At 40.4% G+C, this 27,394-nt stretch overlaps 1 protein-coding gene across 1 annotated transcript in view; it reads right to left on the bottom strand.

Annotated features, from left to right (window-relative positions):
* The window catches only part of myo3b (myosin IIIB), a gene marked incomplete at its 3' end in the record, with an annotated part of 73,069 nt that overhangs the window by 30,848 nt on the left and 14,827 nt on the right, over positions 1-27,394 (bottom strand). The window contains exons 9-24 of the mRNA XM_084361573.1: positions 23,164-23,229; positions 19,686-19,841; positions 16,970-17,054; positions 16,762-16,878; positions 15,875-15,979; positions 15,676-15,759; positions 15,362-15,564; positions 15,185-15,283; positions 14,979-15,093; positions 14,765-14,891; positions 13,114-13,324; positions 12,176-12,323; positions 10,854-11,007; positions 10,576-10,664; positions 9,691-9,820; positions 973-1,052 (exon numbers count right to left, since the gene is read on the bottom strand). Of these exons, the coding sequence (XP_084217699.1) occupies positions 973-1,052; positions 9,691-9,820; positions 10,576-10,664; positions 10,854-11,007; positions 12,176-12,323; positions 13,114-13,324; positions 14,765-14,891; positions 14,979-15,093; positions 15,185-15,283; positions 15,362-15,564; positions 15,676-15,759; positions 15,875-15,979; positions 16,762-16,878; positions 16,970-17,054; positions 19,686-19,841; positions 23,164-23,229 (1,969 nt within the window). The remainder of the gene's footprint in view (positions 1-972; positions 1,053-9,690; positions 9,821-10,575; positions 10,665-10,853; positions 11,008-12,175; positions 12,324-13,113; positions 13,325-14,764; positions 14,892-14,978; positions 15,094-15,184; positions 15,284-15,361; positions 15,565-15,675; positions 15,760-15,874; positions 15,980-16,761; positions 16,879-16,969; positions 17,055-19,685; positions 19,842-23,163; positions 23,230-27,394) is intronic.

Raw genomic sequence — 27,394 nt, 5'->3', positions numbered from 1 at the left:
AAAGTACAAGTAAAAGTAAATTATATATATGTATATATACTATATATTCACAGGTATTTACAATATTATATTTACGATTAATAATACAAACAATTGAATCAGTACCAATGAGATCAACAATTGATAATAATATAAACAAATTCAAAAATGTGCTGCTTTGACTCTGATGCAGCATGCAATCTGTAAAGTAACTAGTAACTAAATTTATCAAATAAATGTAGTGAGCAAATATTTGCCTCCAGAATGTAGCAGAATAGAAGTATAAAGTGGAAGAAAATGGAAATACTAAAGTACAAGTACCTCAAAACTGTACCTAAGTACAGTACTTGAGTAAAGGTACATAGTTACATTCCATCAATGGAAAAGAAACAGTGGAAATAAACTTTTTTGGCCCACAGGTGAGAAAGTCAGAAATCCCTGCATTTAAAAACCTTTTGGTTTCTAATAAACTGTTAAAAAATTAACAATTTATTAATTGCTATGTTAAAAAAGTTTTGTCTGACTATAAGAGGAAACTGTGCACAGTGCACCTCAGTATTCCCATGGGTAACAGTGCTGGATGCAAATATTTTCAGTGTACTCCTCAATAAGTCTTTTGAGTGCTGCTACATGAATAGTTATTGTGCAATATTACACTCATGGCCTCTCATTGAAGTACACTGATGCAGCTATTTGAGCTGATTGTGTGAGGACCCACAAACATTTTAACAATACTTTAGTGCCCATTAACAACAAAACAATAGTTACTAAGTCTGAAAAACTACTTTTATGTCGGAGACACTGAGTGCCAGATGGCGATGCCGCATCACCACAAGCAAGACAGCAAACATAACAGGGTAGTCAATTAATGTGGCTATGCTTCACAGCGCAAGTTTTTACTGGGTTTCTTGTGGTGCAATGCCTGTGAGCAACAAATAAAAAGCATTATGTTCTCAGATGTGATGATTTGTGCCACAGGAGCACAAGCCTCACCTTCGTGCGTCCTGAGCCAAGCTGCGGCGGCAGAGATCTGGAGGCAGCGGTGACCCGGGCTCTGGACGTGGCCAGATTTCCTGTTTAAAACCAGTCATAAGTAATCATGTCAGGGTTTATTTAAAGCAAAGGGAGAGTTTGAACAGCTGTGTTAGAGTGAACCATCAAACATAGAGACACCGTAAACACTTGGAAGATGCAACGTGTATGATATGGCCTTCTGTCGACGGTCACTCCAAACAAACAAGGGGAAGCATATCACCAGAGTAACAGCTAACTGCGGCTCAATATACTCTACACATTTTGATACTGGTACCTTGACTTCAAGAGCAGTTCCTAAACAATACTTTTTTCAGCATCATAAAATCTGTTTTAACAAAAGATTACATGACACATACACGTGGTGAGCTGCGTCTTTCCTGTATGCCTCAAGACAGCCAATAAAAAGTATCGAAGTTGGAGGAGAGTGGGAGAGCTGTGGAGATAGCAAGTTAGCTCGAAGTTAGCTAGTTAGCTCAGTTAGCTGTGCAACCAGCGCCTACGACCAGGACTTTTTACATCCAACTCAGTGAATTGAGGATTTATTTCAACTGTACCAGAGGTGAATGTTGGAAGCGAAAAGACAAACCAAGACGTATTTGATGAGTTTTATTTGAATGAATTGTGTTTTACAATGAGTTAACAAGGTGGCTGAGTTTGTCTAAGTTTGGCAAAAAAGAGAGACTTGAATTCAGAAGGTGTACATTTGTATTTTTCTGTTTGATAAGGAAAATGGGTGTAAAAACATATATATTTTCTTGATATTTTGTGAGTTCAAAAGACAAGGGTGTTGAGACGTCTCCTCTTGCATATATTTGTGAGCTGAAACTACAGCGGCTACAGTGTCGGACTTTAGTAGTAGCATTACCAGACAGGACAGGCTGGGGCTAGCATGCAGTAGATATCTTTGACATAAAGTCAAAACAACTGTTTCTTCACATTCTGTTGAATATGTTAGTTCATTTTTTTTTTATGTTTTAAACTTACATTCTGGCCATATATTACAAATTGCACCTTTAACGTGACATTCCTTTTCAACATACAAGACACAAGAAAAAAACAGCCAGACTACTGGGTTAACAGTGGTGTTGATACTGCAGCACAGCATAAAAGACAGTTCAGAAGGAGCCTAAATCTGAGTTGAATCCCATGGACTCAGGAGTGCAGCTGCCTGCACAGCAGTCCAACAGCCCCACACACAGCGGAAAGGATATGAGCAGAGCATATGCAAGACAGTCTGAACATTTCAAAGTTTCTGCACAAGATGTCCAAATGTTTTCTCTGGCTATATCTTCAGAGGCTAAACTGTGATTAATAGCAGTGAAAGAAGCCTTTGAAGCAGGATTGGTGACATCAAAGTCCTAATCCATGGGTGGCAGGATTTTTATAATGAGTGGGAAGTATCTTAACACATTTCAAAGGGTTTACTCCATGAATAAACAATAGCTGCACAGATGTGCCACACACACCTTTAGAAAAATACGTCTGCAGACACAGGAGGCAGCATTACCCAAGCTGCCGTGTATGGCAAGGAGGAAAACCTTTGTAAGTTTTTTAAGATAAAGCTGAAGTGACAGGCCAACAATTGTTCTAGATTTTCTACTGCACACAGACGAACTTCTAAAATGCAAATACGTAGTCGGCTTCTGATATATAATTTCGAGACTTGCGTCAAGTTGTTAAGGACGTGGTCTGACAACGAGCCAGAAACTTAAAGACTGGATCAGCGCCTGCCTTCCTCAGAGGACTCGGCCCTATCAAGTGTGTATTAGAAGCATCAATCAAACACTGGAGAGATCAAAATCAATTTATGATGGATTAATTAACAGCCAGACCACTTCTAACTTGAGACAAAGAACGTCCTATTTGTGCCAAAGGTTTTAAAGTGAGCCAAAGCAATGTGGTGTCTCATGGGACAAACACACACACACGCGTGCGCACGCACGCACGCACGCACGCACACACACACACACACACACACACACACACACACACACACACACACACTGCTGTAGTCAAAACAAGCCAAAACATATGATGTGAGAGCACTTCAAAAGAACTCAAACAGTCTTTTAAGCTAGTGATGGTACTGCTTTTAGCATTTGACAGTTATCTGCTAATTTTTATTTATTTATCCACTCATTTATTCCGCTATTAATACATTTTGCATTTGGTAAATAAACAAAATTCAAGACGTTCTGTCACATTAAAATATGCACTTTTATATTTGTTAATAATATGTTTGGAAAAATATCCACAGGATCTGAATCCAAACCTAAAAATAGAAGAAAGGAAAGTGTAAAACATGATAACATGGAAATATGAGCAGTTAATTGCTCATTATGAACACATGTTTGTGAGAGGGCCTTGTGTTTAGGATCACGGGGACAGATTTTACAACCTCAAACGCCCCTTCGGCACAATCCGCACACACAAAAACACACAAAAAAAGTATGATCTTTGAGAACAGGAGCCGTTAAACTGTGTCGGGTATATTACCAGCACACAGGCAGGGAGGGCCCTGCTCCAATTAGCCCAGAGTAAAGCTGGATGGATTAATTGGAGTGGGTCTTGTGCAAATGAAGTGCGCTCTCTCCTCTCCCCATTAGTGCTGCTGGGCCAGATCATCTGAGCACATTTGTCATGATGAATTAGCGGCTGCGAGTGGAACGGGCTCGTGGAGTGTCACTGTGCTTTCACGCCTCTCACTTCCATGACACCATCAAGGGGAGATGAAGGGGCTGCGCCGCGATGAGAGAAACTATGACAGTTGTACCTAAGCCTTGCAAATGGACACTCGCTGCTTTCTTCGTGTATTCCTTGGCGGGTCGTATTAATTCATTCTTCTGGCGGGTTTCATATCCCCTCCTGACTAGATGATTAGAGCACGGGTTAATAGTCAGTATCCTCAAAGATTTCTGCCTCCTGAGACATGAAACCAAGGGAACACCTGTGATGTCCGGCCTGAAAGAAGACCTTCTAATTTAGATACAGTGGGGAACTTGTCTAATGATGTGGATTATAATTATTCAAATAAGACACGAGCGAGAAAAGGGAAGATTTGTTCTTTGACAGTGGATTCAGTTAAAGGGATAGTTCATCCAAAAAATAAAAAATACATATTTTTCTCTCCCCTGTCAGTGCTTTCTATCCTATAGATTGTTTTGGTGCCAAGTTCTGGAGATATCGGCCATCGAGATGTCCGCCTTCTTTCGGCTTGTGGCACCAAAGAACTACATTTGAAAAACTCAAAATTAACGTCTCTTTCCCGTTACTCAAGATAATCCACAGACCTTGCTGTGAGCAGTTTCTTGTGGGAACTATTTTCTTTCTGTATCACAGCACGGAAAGAATCAAGCATCTACTCATGAACTTAAGATTTGTGCTGGTTCTCGCAGTATGTAACATTAAAAGCGTCCGCATCGACTGTACCGTTAGTTTGGTTTGCCAATGAGATGCACGTTTCCTTCTGCATGGTGATACACAAAGAGTTCCTACGTGAAACTGCTCACAAGGTCTGTGGATTATCTTGCGAAACCGGCTCATGATCTCTGGAAAAGGACATTACTGTTGAGTTTTTCAAATATATATTTTTTTGATGCTTGGAGCGCAACAAATCGAGTGCAACCTGGGTCCATTATATTTCGAGAGAAGACATCTGATATCTCAAAAACTCACACCAAACAATCCAGATGGATAAACATAATATGATATAAAAATATGTTTGGGGTAATCTCTCCCTTTAATGAAAAATGCACATTGTGTTTTTAGTTAGGGACTAGTTATTTTAATATTTTAATATAAAATCTTAATAATTAAAAAGAGGAGAGCAGGTGAGGGGAATATTTCCCATCAGGTCACTCAGTGCTGAGAAACAGGCGGTGGGGGAGCGTCCCACTGATCGTTTCTGCTTCACGCATGTTGCTCTTGGCATGGACTTCCAGGACAAACACAGAGTGAGGCAGTGCAGTGTGCGGGGAAGGGGAGGTGGAAGGAGAGGGGGGGCAGAAAGAGAAAAAGCCTTCCTTGGCATCTGTGCGTTCACTTTGAAAATTAAGCCCAGCAAGAATCCTGTAGGAAAAAAAAAGCTCAAGCTGGCAGTTGTATTGGGGTTCTATTGACAAGAATAGTCAATGTGCTTGGGATTAAAAAGCAATCCTGCGTTCAATATGACACCTCCCTACACGCTTTTATGAGTCCCAGTGTGCGCCTTGTACTTCAGAAGCTGTGGATCGAGCTGTCGACACGGGGGACAATCAAAGTTGTAAGAGAGAGCAGCCTTCCCGAGCTGAGTGAGCAGAAGCTTGCTGGATATCTCCGCCGCTCTCCCGCTCTCTTTTTGAAAACATGTGATCTAGAAACCCAACTCAGCAACCAAGCAAATGAGATTAAAGCACCCATAACCCCCGCCGCCACCCTCCCCACCCTCCATAACCACCACCGTTTATGCCTAGAGATGGCTCCGGGGGCTGTTGATTTAAATGCCATCCACTACTGTCAGAGCAGATCAATCATGAAAAGCACGGTGTAATTGGCTTTTAGTGACACAACATAGTGTTGCATTTATCAAAGGATGTTGTACCATGTGACTTAGGAGAGCTGGCTCCTCGCTATTGATGTGCGGGCCTGTCAAAAAATCCCACTGCTGACTCAAAACATTCTCCAATATCGCGATTAGGGGAGAAACTGAACAAAAGTATTACTTGGTGAGTGTCTCTCTTGGTCCTGTGTGGAAGTCTAGGGAGAGACGGTGGCGTCTGCCCACTGGGATGAAAAAAGAAGAGGCTTCAACTGGGAGAGAACAAAGAGCCAAATGTGTCATATCGCTGGGAGAAGCCTGTCATCTCTACACAGGAGGATCTCCTAACATGAAGGGAGACGGAGGGAGACGCAGAGGACGGGAGAACTGCAGCTGTGGCTTCATGTGAAGATGTATAAAAACAATGTAAATCGTTCGACATACGTGACGTGACTTGAACTTATCACCCTTGATATCTGACAGGAGAATATTGTGAGCTTGTTTTGTTAACTCACCCCGTTGTAAAATATGAACAAGATTTTCCTGAACATAGAAATTCAGGCCAGAAATCTTGTCACTCACAAGAAATGTGAGGTCTATACTGCTGACTATACTATACGTACAAGCCAGAAATGTAATATGTAGGAGTCTTGTAGTCAGAAGTTGTCCACCTTTTCATGACACTTTACAGTTTAAAATTAAAATTCACATCCATGAATAGGAATCGGAAAGAGAAAAATGTTGTCAGTGTTTCAAGAGCTGATTTTTATTAACATATAACTAAAATCATGATCCTTCCCAAATTTAACCAAAGTGAATCCCATAAATTACATGTCAGGGCTATTCCAAGAACTCAAAATAACTTTGCCTATCCCTAACCAAAGTGCTAAGTGCGTTGCCTAAACCTAACTACAGACTGGAGCAAACCCTGGATATACACCTAACATCTAAGAAACAAGGTACGGGCACAAAAGTAAATCGAGCTGCGAGTCACTAAAACGACTTTAAATTAATGTCCATGTACATGAGTCAAGTAGATTATATTTTGTGACAGTCTGACAAACTGCTGCGAAGGTAAGTGGTTGAAGAAGTAATCTGATACTTTAAAGCAATGCCACAATATAAGAATACTGTTAGAAGTCAAACTTCTGCATTTAAAATCTGTGCAGAAATAGAAATATTAGCAAAATACCAGTGTCATATTATTAAATATCAATTTAATTAACAATTCTTGACGTTATATTACTGTGTAAATAAATGGTGATTCAATTTAAGCAGTATAACTACCTTATGTACAGTTGGATATTGCATCACATCTTAAAAGCCAATCACAAGAATCTAGCAATGAGTACATGTCACATAGATGCAGTGGAGTAAAAAAGTACAACACTGACTGCTGAAATACAGCAAAGTACATGCACAGAGTGGATATACTCAAGTAAAGTACACGCACCTCAAAAAGTACAGTACTTTGGTGAATGTACTTAGTTATTTTTCACCACTGCAAACAATTATAAAGTAAAGTCACATCCATCAATGCACAATAGTATTTTTTTTCCTCCTTCCTCCCTCCTGGTTCCCTGCATTTTAGGGCTTTTCGAGGGTTTTTCCAAACACAGACTCATCATCACAAGAACAGCAGAAAAACATACAATCCTATGGAGGATTTTTCAGCCTGTTTAACATTTTATTCTGAGGCAGTTAAATTAAGTCACCTCAAAAAGAATGCCAAGTTTCAGGTTTAAAATCAGACTTTTAAATAAAATATACCCACATCTTCAGCTCTACATGCATACTGCCACTGCTTATACATATGAATATTTAAATGCTCAGCTGGCGTTCCTACTAATAATTCAAAATGACAATAAATTGCATTAGTGTAGTGCAGGTTTTGCTCAAACCAGTGATTTTTTTTCGACATATATTATATAGTGTTAAAGCCCTGTAAAATTTAAACAATGCATCTCAATGAGAAGGAAAATGGCAGGAAATACATCTTAACACTGTCTGTGAACTTTTCATGGGACTCACATCACTCTGCACATCCTCCATTTTCACTGTGCTCTGACAAAGGACTGGCAGACTTGAGGTGCTGTGTGTGCAGATGTGCTGTCCTAGAAGCAGCAAAGCCAGGCAGCCCTGCAGCTACACACACACACACACACCCACCCACAGAGACCCATACTGTGACCGCAGGCTGCCCAGGCCCTGGCAGGCCTGACTGAGCCCAGCCAATTCAAACACTGTGATCCCCCTGATCTGGGAAAGGCCCTGGCTCTGATGAATTTGTCCATGCAAATACATCCCATTTCCTCTGACAAAACACCACCACATGTCCAAGCCTCAAGGACCCACATTCTGCAGGGCTCGAGTGGCCTCGCTATTCACCGCCTGGGAGCTTTTTACTTTCTTAGGCCCTTCTAGTTTCCTACTGTTCTCCAAACATGAACTGCAGCGATATTCAGACCATCACATTCTCAATCTGGTGTGTAAGACAAACTGATATATTACATGAATGCAGACTGTGTGTCTGTTCCAAAAACTATAATATAGAGGAACATGATCTGTTTTAGATTAATTGGTGCCGTTCATTTGCTGCATGCATGTGTGTAGGTTGACATCCTAGACTATATCAGTGCTTCCATCCTCAGTGTCAGGCTGCAGGTCTACGAGGGTGTCCCCTAGTGGTGACACTGCGAGGAGACGACCCAAGAGTGTGAAACCACCCTGGTGTAAAACAGATTTCCATCAGATCCCCCAAGATAATGGTAATTTCACAGATAACAGTGAATCTATAATGTGAAGTAAAATGCAAATTAAAATCCCCCCACAAATTTTACCCCGAAGAATAGATTTATAATTTTCTTACGCCATACTGTATCTCTCTTTAAACGGTGCTCCATCTTCTCCAGAATGATAAGCCGGAGCGGAGCGTTTCATAGCTTTTATCTAATGAGATGATCTGCAGTTTCTCAAACTGCAATAAGAAAATTGGACCTCCAACTCCAAAGAAATAACAGAGTTTACTGCAGTTAAATGAACATGCAAGAGAATCTATAACTGTGTGCTTCGGTGAAGCTTTTCAGGATGAAACGACTCAAAATGCACAACATTTCTGTAACAAATCATCACATTAACTCGATCCAGCAGTCTGAACAGACAAAAGTGCAGTGGAACAAAAAGGAAATAAAGAAGCTTTTAGACCTAAGTGACACTATGGCAGCAGCAGTAAACATTACAGCACATCTTAGTATCTATTCAGTGCCTTTGTGCACTGAAATGAAGTGTTCACTGAATTTGTTTTTACAGCGTGTGCTCCTCTGAAGCTGTTAATTGCAGAAAAGGAAGTGGCTGAAGGCTCCCCTGTGCCCAACCTGCAATTGAAGTTTACAGACACATCACACAGATTTCTACGGGAGTCTCGGCTAAGGTGCCTTTTGTGAATTGAAGCTCCTTTTAATGCCACTGGGGCTGAAAGCAGGCATTTACAGGTCCCTAAAAAGGAAGTGAATCACATAATGTGGCTTAGCCGAAATATAGTAGGGAAGTGGGAATCTGATAATTTAACACATCTATTAGCATTTCAGCTAAGTCAAGTGACCAGGAGGCCGCAGCCACGGCTAATGACGAGCACATTACTCTACCTTCATTTAACCAACAGAAAAGAGGTGGGAAGAGTTGCTTTTGTGTTCTCTAAATACTATTTCTTCATCCCCTGGGTATTTAGAAACCTTATCATAAAAATATCCCACTGCACCCACAATCTGTAGATAGCATTCAGCAGTGGGAAACCAAGAGGGACAGCTTAGTGAAAATAAAAACAGAGCGCCGTGCAGAGAGCTGAGCCTCTCAAGAGATAATGGAGACTGCAGATTTATCCGAGGACGGCGCACAGAGGCTTGAAACGAAGGGGGGACCAGGAGATGCCTGAGAGCCGCGTCTTTAAGAAACCCACTTACCTGAACATTTATGGAAGCAGGAGACACCGGCACAATTCACACAGTAATACAGTCAGAACCCGGCATTGTTAACAATAGTTTGTCTCAAAGAAAAGTTTCCATTTCCATTTTCTATTGTTGTTATCGTAGAATAATGCCCCTGTTAGTGGCTGAGATGTTCTACATTTCTATATTTTTCCATTGAGGCCTATCATAGCATACCTGTTTTAGTTAAGGGGCTGGAAAATAGCTGCTGCAAAAGTTTGTTCTCCGACGTTCTCAGAACCACGACGATGTCTGCAGGAAGAGTGTCTCTGTTCTTCTCCAAAAACCCGTTCACATTGTACATTACCTGTCGAGAAAGACAGAAGACATTCACATTATTCCTATTTTAAGGAGCCAATCTGATTCATCATTACCTATTGTATAGCTTTTGGCAATATGGCTGAAATTTGTATTATTGTATTTTACTAATATCAATGTATGACAGTTGAAGAATCAGGGATGTCACCGTAGGAAAAGCAAAATGCAAAGACTGGCTCACTGTCACACAGTCACCATTTACTGGGACACTATTATTAGTAATACCTGGGATTTTTAAACTATAGTCACATTTCCACCAAAAGTACCCAGACTGTGACTGTCTGAAGAACTACTTTTCACAAAATTAAAAGGTTCATTAAGCTTGCTGTTGTGTGCGTTACCACAAAAGGCAAATTAGGTTGTTAACGTACGAGAAAGTGACGGCTGCTTATACATGTCAACAAGGACACCATATTATCATAAAAATAATCTGTGTATGTGGCAAAGCAGAAAAGGAAACAGACAGGTTTGTGGCTTCAGGGTTTTAAAAATGGGGGCTAAAATAGACTGCGAGTACTCAAGGAATCAAAAATGTTGTGAATGATGTTTGAGCAGAGTTTGACACTAGAAGGCTGTTTTCCCATTCATATGCTGAAAGTGTAAATTTCCTCGGTTCCTCTTGTTGGAAATCAGATTTTAAGCTGCAGGGCTACAAGCATGATTTGTGACATCATTGTGACAACTTTAAAAACATGACTAAATCTCCACTCTTATAACACCAATGAACACAGTCTCCTTTCATACCTTTCCTGCATAATGCTGAATCCCAAAACAAAGCTCCACACGTTTCGGTATCCAGAAGTACTTGCAGCGCAAATTGTCCTCAAATTTATCTGCAGACGAGAAATGAGAGAAAAAGTAAAAGATACAAAAAGATGCTTTAAGCCACACAGATAGGAAGTGTTTTTAGTATGTAATCTATGTGGCAAGAATTCAAAGAATCAGTGACCTTTGACCTCTAATATTCGTTTTTCATGATTTTTTGATGGCTGAGCATGTGGCAGGAGGAGCTTCTGTCTTACCCACTAAGGTCTGGTCAGTGGCCTGAGGGAAGCGGCTCTCCTCGTCCATGAGGGACAGCAGACCCATGGGCTTCTGCAGGAACATGTCCAGGATGGGCCTGTTGTCCTCGTACTCCACCAGGCTGGCATCCACCCCCTCGCTCTGGTATTCCATCTAATGAGAACCAGTGAATGTAGCATAATCTAGTTAATGATTTCTCTAAATGACCCAATTAAACAATCTGGGCTAAATATGATTTGTGCATGTGCGAAGAAAAGAACGAGTTTCTAATCAACAAAACCAAACAGGCTGTGTGTGTGTGTGTCTACGGCTGAAGTTTACAGCATAATAGAGTCTTTTACTGAATGCATAAAACAGGACAGCTCTGAACTAACAAATAGAGCCACTTACTTATTCATAATTTATTTCACTTTGCAAATAACCCAGAGTCATATCATATTATTGCATCTATTTAATTTCAGATCAAAAAGTTGCTTTAAATATATATTTTACTAATAAAGTGGAACCAATGGATCTAAACCATCCTCATGTTTAAGTCATTAACTCAGAATAATCAGATTCTGTGTACAGCAAGACTGAACACATCCACACCAAATAAAATTCCCTTTTCCACTGAGCAGCAGCCCTTCATCAGGGGCAGCTCGCACTTGTTTGTAGAAGAGAAACTTTTCCACAGGCTTATTTCCAATGATCACTGCTGTAATTAATGTGGGAAGGGTAAAAGTAGCTTGCAATAACGGCTACATTTAATAATCCTGCCTCAATAAATGATCTTGTTTGTGTTTTATTAATTGTATCTTCTGTGCATGTGCTGCTTTATGCATTCAAATGTAAAGCTGGTTGTAATAGAAAGTGCTACATAAATATATTTGCCCCGTCTTACTTTGTTTTTTCCTTTTAAGAGGATTGATGCAAAGTAAAGATGGACTAAAAGGCATTATGGCAAAATGGTTCTTGATTAATGTGTCTTCATTTCCATCAAGGAAAACAAAAGACTCCTCACACTTCATTGTAAACAACTTCATTAAATCAATTAAGAGAGTCATTTGATGGTGCACACAGTACAAACAATCCTTTGCACATCACAGCTCGACTAAAAGCAAAATGTTCATGTTGAGAGCTTCTCTGCCCTGATGGATGTGAAAACTAAAATAATATTAAAATGGCTGATTTCCATAACAGCGTTTTAAAAGGAATTTGTTTCATTGCTGAGGAGTGCTGTTTTGTGGATTATTCATTCAAAACACATTACAGTGACATCTTAAGCATGATGCTTGATGCTTGCACTGATCAATAACCCGTCTCTGGATGTCAAACTCACCTGTTCGAGGGCAAATATGTGCTGGTTGAAGTAGAACTGGATCTGCTCGTTTGCTATATTGATGCACAATTGTTCAAACGAGTTCTTTTTGAAGTTTTCAAATCCAAAGATGTCCAGGATTCCCACATTCATGCCGCTCTCCGCGGCACTTCAAAGGAGAAAAAAGGGGACAAACAAACTTATTCTTCTATGTAATGGAACAAGCAAATCCCCAGCAGCCATATTAATTGATAAAACTTTAATGATAATCCAAGTTCAACCCAAATACAGAGTGCTGGTCTGGAAGCTCTAGTATTCTGATGAGAAATCATAAACATCAGCTTTCATAAAGAAAGAGCTTCTTGAAATGGTTTTATTTTGGTCTCTATTGATTTAACCTCGAGTCATTTTCAATATCTGCACAAACAATCCTCTGCATGAAGACTTAACACAGTACGAATATTTCATATTCAGTGCTTGGAGCTGCTACTTCTCATGATCAGTCATTACCCACTGTACGTAGAGGTCACCTTTAGCCTGTGCTACCGGGTTATTAATGGCAATAAGGAAACGGCAGAGATGACTGGAATGCAGACAGGAACTCTGGCTTTTGTACATCTCTGAGAGACGACTCCTTGACAGTCGACGCTCATATTTATGAAGGAATTCTTTTGGATCAATGAACAGCCTCTTTGCAGTCTCTCTGAAGTCTTTTTAATCATCCCAACATTATTTTCTCTGCACGCAACTCTGTATCAAAAATTTATTAAAACTTTTTTTTTGCTCTCCTTTTACTTGTCTTGCGCTCGCCCATTGATATTCTCCTCTGCATGTTTGCATCTACCTCCACAGACATCCATAAAGGTCATCAGAGCATTGCAGAAACTCACAGAAATAATCGAAGACGAAAGAGCAACAGCGAACGTCCGCACAGATGTTCATCACCAGCACGCACTCACCAGATATTCATGTCAGGCTGCAGCAGGGAGTTGATACGGTTGACTATCCAGCTGAAGAGGCGTCCGTACAAGGCCTTGGACATGGCGTCTCGCACGTCGGCGGCTTTGTCCACCGTGTTGGTGCGGATGATGGTCTCGCCCCTGGTGACCACACACTGGGAGGTCAGCGCCTCCTGGAGCTCCTCAGGGCCGATGCTCAGGAGAGACGCAGCTGAGAGAGAAGACGAGAGAGTTAATCAGTTTGATAATCAAGAGCTCATTTATCATTAGCATAAAAATAAGCTCCAACTATCTCTTACTGTGGATGTCGTAGCTTCTTTACATTTTTTATGTAAATGGAAACGGGTTCTGTCTATATTGTTGTATATATTATACTGTCAACTACATGCAGGAATTTTGTTTACCCCCTTTATTCTGGGGAACAAGATATGATTGATTCATTGTTTATTTGTGTAATGTACATAAAAGTACCCACAAACGCTAACATGACATCCAATATATTGTTGCTATAGTGCGTCACAAAATAACAAATTATTAAAGTTGAGGACCCCTTAACTGATAGAGAGACAGAACAGGAACTTCCTGCTATAAATTGTATAAAATTTTGTTGCATATTAAACTTGGCCTACAATAACATGTAGGGTGACGTATAGTGCCATGTATAAACAAGTCGGCAGCAGTTGTAGCGTGGCTAATCGTAGGCACGTTGTCCTGATCCTCTGCCATTTGTCTGGTGGTTTCTGAGGTGGATGGTATGTACAAAACACTGTGGCTCACAATAATGTCTATACGAGTGGGAAAAAAACACAGAAAACTGGCTGATATGTTTCAATAATATGTAGCTGTCAAGTTTGTCATTATGGATAGATGCCGCACAGTAATTTAGTGTAAGCTTAAGTTAGAATGTTCACCTGATTACATGAATCATGGGTAAACTGTCATCACTGTTGTCCAAATTAAATGTGTTTTTTTCTGAATTTACTTTTGCTATAATCATGTTGGATTAATGTTAATGTGTATTTTCAGACACGTTTACATTTTTGAAAAAATAAAAACTTGGAAACAATTATCAAACTATAAAGAAAAGTCTGTCTGTCTGTTATTCTCATATCTACGTCTACGACACTCTCTCATGGGGAAGCAGATGTAAACAAAACGAAGATAGGCGTGATGCAACAACTTGCTGTACTACCACTTTGCAGTGAGAAAAAAAAAACAAAAGCAGAGGGTTAAATAAGTCTGGATGTGTGGGGAGATTCACTCAACATGGTTTTCTATTATTTGGCAAGAACTGAAGGTGAAATTTTAAATTCTGTCAACAGTAGTATGCTAGCTAATGTTAGCATCATGGGCAAGAATGTTTACCATAACTTGGCAGCACCGTCAGCTGCTCCGGATGTTTCTTTAATTGGTTGTTGTGATCCGATTCGGTTCTGACAGTACTGATATAATCATCAAGATTTTAAATCGTAAATTATATATCAAACGTGTTTGTTATTATTGGAGTGGCCCCAATGAGACTGGGAGCAGTTAAGGAGGCTTAAGACTGGACCTGTAAACCCGTCACATTACAATGATTAGGCGGCCCCCCTGTCCTTTGAAAGTCATTAAATAAACAAGAGCACATAGTGCCTGATGTATCATATCTCACCGGTCTCTAAGGCCTCTGCGTTAGGCACTTCACTCTTATCTGTCTGGTGTTGGGATGTGATGGCAGCAAATTCAATATTGCCTGTGTTCAAAATGGCTGAGAGAATTCTGTAAACAGAGTTGACCTCCTACAATAAAAAAGAGAAGAAAAATACAAAGATCATCACACTTGATCTGCGACCACATAGCCTAGGTTTGATTGTGTATTGAAGTACCTCTTCAGTAAAGCCGATATTTCGGAAGCACTCCTGAATGGCGTCAAACTGCTCCTTGTACAGTTTGCTGGAGACGATGTCCTGCATCACTGTGCGATGCTGACTGTCGATATACCTGCAGATGAACATTATGACGATTTAATTTCCACGATGGGAAAGGAAAGATGTCAGGAGAGCTATAAAACATCTCAAACTGCTGTTCTAACCTGGGAGGTTTCCGGTCTGGTAGACTGTAAGTCTTCAGCTTGTCCTGGTGGTAAAGCCCAGCGTATATGTAATAAAATATGTGGAAGTTTTTCTCCCCTCTGAAAGAAAAGAAAGCCAGTAGTGTCAGAAATATGACAAAGGGAACTCCAATCAGAAAAAGCCTAAGCAGCACATACGTCGCCTGTTTGATGACCCTAGACTTCTCCAGCAGGTACTCGGATATCTTGGCTCCGATGACGGCTCCAGTGGGTGTGAACTTCATCTCCAAGTATTTACCAAAGCGACTGGAGTTGTCATTGATAGCTGTGCAGGCGTTTCCAAAGGCCTCTACGAGGGGGTTCACCTGCAAGATCTTCTCACGTAGAGTCCGATTGTTTGCCTGAGAGCAACAACATGTTTCTTTTAATGAACTGTGGTGTAATTTTGAGGTGTATTCAGCACTAGTATTAACATATTTATCAAAGAATAGATGACCACAGTGTTACTTTACCTTTCCCAAGAAGGTAAGATGTTGAACAATCAGGTGAGCGCTCTCTGTTTTCCCCGAACCACTCTCCCCACTGATTATGATACACTAAAACATAAACATAAACACCATTTATGGTTTTCTTTAAAGATTTTCATTCATTCAATTTTACAGTCAGAGGGTGGGATGTTTCCACTCATGTAATGGTTTTTCTGTAGAATACCTGGTCTTTGCAGAACGTCACCATGCCTCTGTAGGCTGCATCTGCAGTAGCAAAGATGTGTGGAGGGTTGTCAGCTCGCTTCATACCGTGGTACAGCTTAGAGAACTGAGAGAAGGGACATGCATACACAAGGCACATTATTTTTAGTTTGTTAAGATTTTTTCCCCCAAAATAAACCCTACCTGCATTTTTTTTTTAACAAGATTTTGCAGTATTATAATTTTAATAATTAGATTTTCACCATTTACTGTATTTAGTTTCGCAGCATACGAATGCAGAATCTGTAGGGAAAGGCCTAAATGTTTGTAGTCGTTGTACTAACTAATCACATTTGAACTTGCTTTGGCTGCATGCAGAGAAAAAGTCCATGTGGAGAGCAAAAATAGTGGATTGCATTGGCCCAAATGTAGTCTTGCTACCCATTGGATATGGTCTAAAGATGATTTAGCTTTTTATTGGCTTTTCTTAATTTATCCGTGGTCATATGGGGATATCCGTTTATGTAAACAATGACTGGCACACAGAAGAGGAGGTCTTGGCCCGGATATCAGTTATCCAGATATGTGGATATCCACCGACTACACCGGAAACATTGGACGGTTAAATCTTTGTCAAACGATAGCCAGTGGATCTCCCTCATAAACCAAAGTGTTGAATAAAACAGAACTGCAAGCTCATGATGGCACTGGATAAGGGATGAGATATATCAATAAGTTCAAATTCGTTAATTTAATGACCTTTAAAAAAAATAACTAAAATAAAGGGACAAGACATACAGTATATAGAACAACTGTACATCCACTAATGAAGGACAGTGGCCTTTCAGCCTTTCCATTGTGATTGGGAAACCACTGGGAACATTTTTGCGTGACTGGTCCATAACAAACCTGCGGAGAGTAGATGCTGAGATTCTGGAAGGGATTGAGAGCGATGAGGATGTCACCAACGTAAGTGTACACCTGCAGCTCGTCATACCTCTTCTGGAGATGGCTGATTATTGTCTCCTGCAGAAAAGATAAAAACACACACATAGCATCAACAAGATTGTACCCTGGGCCGATCAATGCATGATGAGATAAACATGTTAAATCTTACCTCATCTAAGAACTCCAGGTTGACCAGATCATCATCAGGACAGCTCTCTATTATGAGGGTTTTACGAGTATTGATCCGCTCGTGTCTGTATGGAGCCAAGGACATGATAATGCCTCAGAAAGCTGTAAAGTGACCACCAAATGAGAAACAGTAGTCTGACTGGCCGGATGTGAGACCCAGTCACTTCCAAGGTTTGTGTGAAGCCTTTAAAGCTCTCCCAGGGGACACATCTCCCATTATCACAGGCTGTGATTGCACTTCATCTGTGTTTTGACCTATCACTCTCCAATGAGCCCCAGTGGGCAGAGGTCAACACAGAGAGGCAGCTGGCTCCATGGGACTGTGGAAATCCTCAGGGGACGCCAGAGAGTGTGTGAACGAGAGCAAATGAGAGCTGCATTTGTGCCTACGGCTTATTTCATGTGTCTATATACACGTTTGTGGGCTTGTACACAGTGTACTCCAATGTGTAGTTGACAATAAGTCATTTCTATGAAATTCAGAGGATAAGGTAGGTGATATTCTATACTTGCTTAATTGATATGAAATACCGTGAAAAGATCAAAGGCAAAACTGAATTGATCCTACTAACAGGCAGCCAAAACCTTAAATAGCATATTACTCATCATTTAAAGTCATATAGCTCTGGGCACTGCAGTTTATTTTGAGCCAATCCCACATACAACACCCTGCTGCTGTCAATTAACACCAGGATTGTGTGGCCTCAGCTATTTGTAAATCCATCACTATGTTCGTGTGTGAAGTCTTTGTAAGTGAGCAACTATTAATTTATGATGCTATATATAACAGTTTAAGTGTTGTGACGTATCATATTTAATTGACAATCCTAGTAAATGTGGGTCTGACTTTGTTTGAACTCAACATGCATAAATGACAGAGGGAGTTGTTACGTGTTTGCTGATGTTTTAAGAAATAATAACATAATAGGTCGGAGGAAGTGTTGACATTGATGACCTGCATTTTGTTAGCTGCTTGGCTGCTTGCTAAACTGTTAGCATCAGCGGCTTCTACATGCCATCGCCTAGCAGTGGTTCTCTTGACTTAATCACTACAACAGGATGTATATCGTGAAAACAACTTCACGTGTTGTAACCACAAGATCACATATTCCATTTGACAGCGGCGTTAAAGGCAGCATGAATTTAGTGATCTGTAAACCTCCACCTGAGTCATAACTGGGCTAAGTTTACACTGAATCCTCAGCTGAAAATAGTCCACAGTAAATGCACTTCTTACTACTTTTTAAGGAACGTTTGCTCAATACTACAGTGCCTAGCTGTTGTATTACTTTACCCAAAGACAGGAATATTTGTGAGATGTATATCTTCAGTAGGAACAATTGGGCTCTGGGGCTGAGCAGGGAAGTCAGACAGCAGAGGAAGAAGTAAAAACAGATTGTTGGTTTTGGTCTTTTCCTGGCATTAGTATACAATTAAGAGAAATATAGAAAAACACCAGCCTTGTTCTTTAGGTGAAAGCTATTTAAAAAGTATACAAACCTTTCTGGTTGATCTCAATCCTCAAAACTGCAAAAACAATTAAATATCTACATTCACAAGATATATCTATATTTTATTATAATAAATAACCAATCGTATCCTGAATAAAACTATTCAAGCTTCAGGTCAGGAATTGTTTCCTCCTCTGCCTTTGTATTCATTTTCTATTCTGAATATAGTGTAAATGTACATGTGGTCCCTCTAAAGTGAATACTCGTCATCACATCCCTTCAGAGGAGGACTCGAGATCTCTGGCTTCTACCTCTCTCCTGCTTTGAAGTAAAAAATCACACTATTCCACCTACGGCAGCTACTTTTAAGTTCTCTATGTCTTTATTCTTATCTGGAGTCATTGTGAGCTGATCTGTGGCATGAGAGACTAAACCGGGCGAGCCCAGTTCTCGCCCTACAAGCTCCTAATCCCATTATCCACTTTCACTGTGGACAGGAATTCGGGATCAGGCTCAGACTCTGCACACACTCGGGAGTAAACAGAGCTGGCACAACATCAAGACTCTCAGTCAAGGGCAGGTTCAGCGAACTCCTTTATAATGAAGATTAAGCATCGCCAAAGTCAGTATTTCTCCGGTAAAGAACAGGAGAATGTGCTATGCTATTCGCTGGCATGAGAGTGAACCATTCATCCAGACACGTTTTTAAATTAAATGTTGTCTCTATTTATTTATACATAAAAAATATCAGGAACATGCTTAGTAGCTGCTTCTATAAGCTAAAAAGAAAACAACAATTACATTGTTCGAAACAAAGCAAAGAGAAAGCAGTACAGCTGAAATGTAACCTGTTTTCATAAGTATATCAAGGTATTTAGTCATCCATTAGTTTAATCACACAGGAGGGAGAATGTGTTGTACTAAGGACTCCCCCTAAAGAGTAGTTGCCACATCCACTGGCCTAAATGGCATTTATTAATCTAAGGTTAGTCAGCACAATCACTCCTTCTGAATTAGTCACACTCCCCTAACTTCTCTTTAATCACACACTGTAATGTCCATTACTGGGGCTCATCATCAGTCCTGAGCATAAGAAGATGAGACCCTGCCCCCTACTGGACAGAAATGATACCACCACTCAGTCAATGCCCATCTGCTGCAACAGAGATCTGCACATGAATGTCACTGCAGCATATTATTTACACTGCGATGGCGATTTTAGAATGGAAAGTCATCGGGGCTTACTTGGTTTTGGTTTTGCAGCCAGCTTCCTGCTGCTCCAGGATGAGAGCGGCTAACTGCTGTTGGAGTGCCACATCTTTGCCGTTGGCCTGTTTGATGAAGGGATGCTCCAGGAGGTGGGTCACGGATGGACGTGCCTCAAAATCCTTTATCAGACACCTTGTGATCACAAAAACAGAGAAAAGTTTAAACACTTCACACAGTCAAAGCCTCTTCGCACCAGAGTGAATTCAAAGGGGAAACTGTGCGAGCACCTGAGCATTGCAGAAAGCTGATTTGTCTGGATCAGATCTGACACCAGCCGGGAACTCCTTACAAGTGTTTAAAAGTCTGGGTCACTAATCTGTCGTGCTCTGTTCTCTGAGTACCACATGGTCACTATCACCATGGCCCCCAAGTCCAAACAAGCCCTGCGATGGCACAGCAGTGAGTCCTATCTGTGATGTGCAGTGTTTGCCCAAAGGTGATGTGAGTCTGTGATACCGGCCTGTGGCTACAGTTCAGAATCAATTAGCTGCTGATATAAACAGTTGAAAATACTGACTTTTAAAGGTGCACCGTCAAAAATACATTTTGATCAGAGCAGAAAAGTCTTCATTGATTTTCATGACTGAATAAACTTAATAAACAGAAAGTCCTCAGGAACAGCACAATGTCATGCTGGTTAACTGTGTTGCAGATCCTTTCTAAGTAGCCACCTTTCTAGCTTCAAACACCTCTGAGGACAGCTTGTTTATTCAGCTATGGAAATATATTAATCAAATAAATATTTCTGAGTATTATTGCCTTATTAAATGTGGCTTTAACTTCTGATGGTTTAGATATTTCTTGTAGAGCTGCAACAATTATTTGATGAATCTATTAGTTGTAAACCTTTAAATTTATTGCCAACTGTTTTGAGGTAAAAGTTCTCTGATTCCAGCTTCTTAAATGTGAATATCTTCTGGTTTCTGTACTCCTCGATGACAGTAAACAGTCATCTTTTGTCATTTTCCCCATTTTCAGGTGTTGTAAGATTCTTGGGGTGATTCATAATTCTTACATTTCTTTGTAATATTAATTGTTTCAGTGCATTGATGTCATTCAAGACAAGTTTATTGTTAAATTGTAAAATATCGGGCCTCCATCACATACATCTCTTTTTCACAGTGTTTCATAACCACATTTGAGGGATATTTGCAAAAAAATGTGTTTATATAGATATTTGGTGTATATAAGAATAGCAGATGATAAGTCAATATTTGGATTTTTTGACTCCCTAATATCGGCATTGGCCCCAAAATCTAGTATCGGCCGTGCTTTACATTTTATAGACCAAATATTCAATTTAATTAATTGATTGATCAACAGTGAAAATAATCCTTAGTTGCAGCCCTCATATTGTGAGACAAAAACAATGAAATTATGAAGCATGAAACTCGACAATGAATCCATCAACAATCCACATTTGAACTGTTCAGTTACTTGTTTAAGTCTTTCAACGTCTAGATATGTGTGTGTGTGTGTGTGTGTGTGTGTGTGTGTGTGTGTGTGTGTGTGTGTGTGTGTGTGTGTGAGTGCTACAACACCAACAACTGCAGGCGGAGGCAGATAGTAGAAAAACACCAATCTAATTCCTAACACCCAATCTACACTGAAATTCTGTTTCTTTTATCAGTTTGTTCGACTCTGAAAGTTAATTCCATGAATTCATTAGCGTCAGGACATTAAGCAGAGGTTGCTGCTATTAGCAGGGCTGTGCTGCCGGGATGCTGAGCGGCAGGGCCACTTTGTCACAGAAGTCAGCTCTTTGGCTGCACAAGTGCAGACACCAGTGATGGATTCATTATCCTGAAAAACACCCCTCCTCTACCTCTGATTCACACACACACACACACACAGGCCTGAAAGAGCTTCACAAACAGCCTGCAAAGCTTGATAACATTGTCCAGCCTCCCCACACTAAACTCGGCTGGGCTTTGTTTGGGGAGATTATTTGTGATATGATATCACACAATCCATTAACACAGATTACAGAGCTGCAATCTAAAACGCATCCAATGAAAAGCATTGCAATTACACTTGTAAGAAGTATAAAAACTAGCATCACTACAGTGTGTGTTGGCTGGTTTGAGGGGTAATATCCCATGACTCAGTCCTGACCAATCAATAATTCAACTGACAAACAATAAGACCTTCAAGGCAGATGGTCTGTTTGTTTTTTCAATTAATCCTTTTCATTTATTTCATTTCACCGCAAACCTCAAACATAAATGTTAGCCAGAAACGATGCTTACACAAACACTCCTCCAAACAAATTGAATTTTATTTTCTCATTACGCTTCAGACTCACACACCTCTGCACGGTAGATATTAAGGCTGTATATTCTGAGCGGCCATTACAAGCTACCCCTGACATTATTAGCTTTGCACACAGTGGAGCAAATGATAAGTTATCTGGGCCTCAGATGGACCTGATAACTCAGGTGAATTAGTTTGTTCCTCCGTGGCAGATTTACACAAATGAAAGTCAATGAACAGAAAGACGAGAGGGTTGATAGCATCTGGCTATAAAATATCAATTTCAATTCGCTCCATGTTTACATGCACATTCCTGCCTGCTGTTTGCTGTAGTATAGCTAATGTTCAGCTGCTCCTGATTTAAAAACCTTATCTCCATGTACGTTTTATCATTCTGTACTGGACAAATGCTTTATGAAAATGTAATCGGCTTATGATACCAATAAAGTCATATAAATGTTTATCATCTTACTGTAGCTTGTGTACATCAACAGCAGGTGTTCAACATTACTTTCACAGATTCGAATGTCTTCCAACAGATTGAACACATTCTTTTAAAATGGTATAAATAATTTTACAGGTTAAGAAAAACAGGTTCTGAACTAGAGGCTGGAAGATTTATAGCACCACCAATGTTTGGTTTAAGCCCCGCCTGTTCCAAGTATAGATACAGATCCAGCCCCCAGGAAGAGCACCGGGCTTTGAAACCAACTTACATAGTGGCCAAACTGTGTAATTACAATGACATTTGATGCACTAGTGCCCAAAAAGACATGTCCATAAGCTCATTTTGTAAAAGAAGCAGCTGTAAAACAATGGATCGATTTTTTTGAGCGTCACAACCCCTGTGAATTGTTAAACTATCATGATTTTAGTGCACCTATTTCATAGGTGAAATATCCTGCCCCCAGACTATACTTATATATATAATAAGTCATATATTCACAGGTAGATGCACAACAGTTAAGGTGAATTCATCTCGTCCGCCATGTTGCACCGCCATGTTTCTACAGTAGCCCAGAACAGACAAACCAAACACTGGCTGCGACAATACTGCTAAATGTCACTAAATCCTATACACTGGACCTTTAATTGCTACTGTGTGCTTTCACAACCCTTGAAGGAAAATAACCTCTTTTTAAAGAATATTTTCAACAGAGAGAGGACAAGGTTTAACAGGTTGAAGTTAGAGGACACTTACTGGCTGATGAAGTGGCTAAAACTTCTGCACCACTGCTCTGGATTACGTAACGTCGGGGAGGGATTTCTGAAACAAAATCACACACAGAAGTCAGTAAAATATTTGAAGAACAGTGATCATCATGATGATCATCGCTGGAAATTAAAGCCTTTCAGCTTTGTCTCCTGAGTTGGCTGACAAATGATGGCTGGCAGGCAGAGCGCGACCGTCAGACTCCTGTGAGAGTTTTCGGTCCGAGGACGAGCTGGTCGGGGTCCAGGTCTGTGGCAGCTACAGAAAAAGTGACAAATGATAACAGCTCCTCCACTGTCTGGCAGCAAGCATCTGCCATTGGGAGCCAAAAGTTATGGGAGCTAGTTATACCTCTGTCAGCAGCATTTACGGAGGCCATCTATAATGAGGCTAATACTTTTCAAGTGCGCGATGACAGGAGGCAGGTCTGTATGAGGAGCCAAGGCTGGACAGCCCCGAGTACAGTCATCTTCACAGGGAGCTGCCAGTCTGACAGCTGGAGGCTGAGCCTTTTGTCACTGTCAGGCAAACAGTGACAGACCTGGTCGAGGCTTTTATTAACTGTGTTAATTAGTTCACATGTGTTGTTTCACAGACAAGTAGGATATGAAAGCTCAAGAGTAAAAGGGAAAAAAAACCTGAATGAATTTGGATTTAAAAAATGAAAACCGCTTCATGTTGTTTATCGCTAACACACCAGAGGTAGCTACACATTAAACAACAACATATTTGACATATTTTGAACATATTTTCCTCTTTCTGGAAGAGAGACGAGGATGTTGGGGTACAAAATCTGTCATTTTCCGCAGCACTAAGTTAGTCAAGTCTTTGATAAGGATTCAGACAGGCAATCCTTTCCAAAGTGCAGATCAAAGCCAGTCACTGACTGCTTCAATGCAACCTCTAATATGAGCCTGAAGACACGTTCTCGCCTTGATGTTATACCATATTGCTTATACATTACAAAGTCAATATAGCAGCACACTGCTGATAACACTGTCAACTGTGCTCATTGTGCTTAGCAAATTCAGGCAGTTTTTTTTTTCTTTCAGTATTTGTGAGAGTGCTGGCTCATATTGTAAACACAAATGGCTTATTCAAATCTAGGTCCAGGCAGAGCTTGTACTGTCATACGTTCCTCACAGTGGATTGAGGCAAAATCACAGAGGTGTCAACAGCACTTGACGGCTCTAACTAAGCCATGAGGAAGACAAAAATCAGGCCAAAGCAATATTTGAATAATATGCAGAATTTATCATTCCTCTATTTCCCATATGATGCAAAGCTCTGTTATTTTTCATTCAAGAAATTCCTCAGTCTGAATTCGGCCCTGTTAGTGCAAAATGTTGCACAATGCATTGTCACTCAAGACCCACTGGAAATCTTTACACACAGCCCTCTGGTTTTACACTGTAAAGGATTTGAATCAACATTGTTTCTTTTTAGCTTTAGTTATGAAGGATAAAAAAAGAAATCGAAATATACTGTAAGTCTATCTTAAAGCATTTTTTTATCTTTCTTGGCACAATAAGGAAGTTATGGTGATGCTGATGGAGAACCAGAGGTGAGCAGTGATAAAAAACAAAACTGCACCCAAGATTCATAATAACTTGTAAAAGTTTCATGCGTTTCCTTGGTTGAATAAAATGTTTGAAAAACTTAAGTCTCCGGAAGCAGTAACACTGTGGCCTTTAAACAGGCTTAACAGGGAGTGAGCGCAAGGGTCCAAAAATAAAGACTTATTCAGCGAATAGACCACCCGCTTACAATTTCAGCTCATCCATCACCGCAGCCACAGCACCAGCACTTCTTTGTGCATACATGCATGAACACGGAGAACTACTACTGCATTTATCATGTCTTTGGCTGCCACGTCGCCCAAATGCTGCAGTCCCGGACACCACACAGAGCAGTAAAATAACAGCATCAAAGACGGAGATGTTAAAGCATTTACTCATGATTGGAAAATCATCCAACCAGCCAGTGATCTCCTGTCAGGAGGTCAAGACTGCATCAGTGTCTGATGATGGGAAATCTGTGACATTAAGGTGTATGGTTACATCACTCTATCTATACACTTTTTTTATACATAGTCATGTGAGCTCTTTTAAATGATAGCTGGATTTCAGAGGAACTGTGAGCAATTTGTTGAGAGAAACACTGACAGGCTCCAAAATCAGCAATATTTCTGACAGTGTTTGACGGACTGAAAAAATGGACAAGGTATTGATCGCAATCATCCAGAAGTCAAATGTTTCACTGTTATTGATGAATAAAGAATTCTCTAACAAAAGCTTCGCCAAAGCCTCTCAGAGAAAGAGTCCATAAATACAGGCAAATGCACTCTAGTCTGCAAATAGCCACGCTAGCTAGCATGGCTCCAGGGATGGTCACTTCAGTCGATTCACTACTTTGGTCCTGAACATATACAGTCTATGATGTGAACTAAAATCTAAAAAAAATTGGATAGATGAGTGACATTCATGGTCCCCAAAGCATGAACCCCACCCACCTTATTCCTCTTCCCCATGATACCTTGTGCAAATTGTGGGCGCAAGTTCCGGTGCGCCCCGTCACTTAACTGGAACCAGTATTTTCTATGGTAAATCCTCTTTCCTCGCTAATCACTGCACCCACCTCAACTAGTTTGGTTAGCTTTGATAGCTAGCCTCTTGTCTATTAGTAGATGCAGGCCTCCTTCTTCGTGCTGACACAGAAAGACAGGAGTTCCTACATGAAACTGCTCATAACAAGCTCTGTGGATTATCAGTAACCAGGTCATGATTTCTGCAAAGAGACACTGCTGTTGAATTTTCAAAATGTATTTTTTTTGGCAAGCCAAGAGCCGTCTAGTTCCATTTTATTCAAGAGAAGGCAGACATCTCTACAGCTGATATCTCCAAAACTCTGCTACTCACACCAAAACAATCTAAATGGATAAATAGCACTACAGGTAAGAGGGAAAATATGTGTTTTTGAGTTTGGGGTGAACTGTCCCTTTAAACCCTAATGGCTGGTCCTAGTGTTGTTGACGAATAAAAGATTTTTGAACATCAATTTTTGCCAAGAGAAAATCCAAAACAGATGTTTAGGAAATACAAACAAAACTGCAATTGCTCTTAACATTACTTTCTACAGTACTATCTAGTTCAGTTTAGTTTAACATATTATTCCAGACATGACTTCAGTTCAGTCCCGTCTTGATTTTTCACCTCTTGAAAGATTTCACTCTGTGTCAGAAACCCTCGGCTGTTCTGCTCCACAGATTTTAACTCGGTCTTTTCCCATGAAGAGCTGTCTCTCGCAGCACTCTGGTCTGGATTTCATGATTTGATTAGCCTTTCTTGTCTCTGACAAGCCATCATTTACTTCTGTCTCCCATCTCGCTCGTTCTGGCCTCTGCTCAGACAGGTACATGTATTGTTAAATATATGACTAATATCTACAGGGATCTGGCCGGATAAACACAACCTTGGACGTCTTTGCCAATTGCCTCTAACCTTTACAACACATTTTACACACACTTTGGTTTGACTTTACATGGACACTACAGGCCTGTGCAGCGTAGAGAAGCAATTAACCTTCCTGCATATTAAATATCACAGACCATATTTGTCCTGAGTATCTATAATGAATTTTGCACTTGATGATTTTACAACTTTACCCTCTGACATGCTCCATTACCTTCATCCATGGACATCACATATCTGCTGTCCGCACACACTGAATAACTCACAAAGAGTAAATTCACAAAAACCTTTGATTCGACTTAAAATTAAAACAATTGAAGCTGCAGCAGATTGATCTACCTGAGATTTACACATATGCATTAACTGACAGTGTGTCACAACTCATCAAGTATCAGATATTTCTGATGCACAAACAGACCGTGCACCAAGGTGACCCTAATTCATGGAGCTCATCAGTGTCCCCTCTGACAAATATCAGAGTTCCTCTTATCGTTTATAGCCGCCTGCTGGGCTCAATATCATTTCCACCTGTGCAGGTTTCTTGCTGCACAACCAAAACTGCGACCTAATGGCTATCTGCTGCTCGCCCCTGCAATCTAAGCGGTGATAGCACAGAGTGTTTATTTGGTCCTCAACAGGCGCCATTAAATCTGCAGCTTGACAAGAGAGGCTGTCCAGCGAAGGCTTGCTGTGGTAAGGAACAACAAACAGATGGAATAATATCATGGCAGAGGAATGACTACATGCTG

This window comes from Pagrus pagrus, assembly GCF_965226575.1.
Source record: "Pagrus pagrus genome assembly, chromosome: 9".
NCBI classification, from domain to species: domain Eukaryota; kingdom Metazoa; phylum Chordata; class Actinopteri; order Spariformes; family Sparidae; genus Pagrus; species Pagrus pagrus.
The sequence above is the reverse complement of the archived record's forward strand: the minus strand, read 5'-3'. Positions and strand labels throughout refer to the sequence as shown.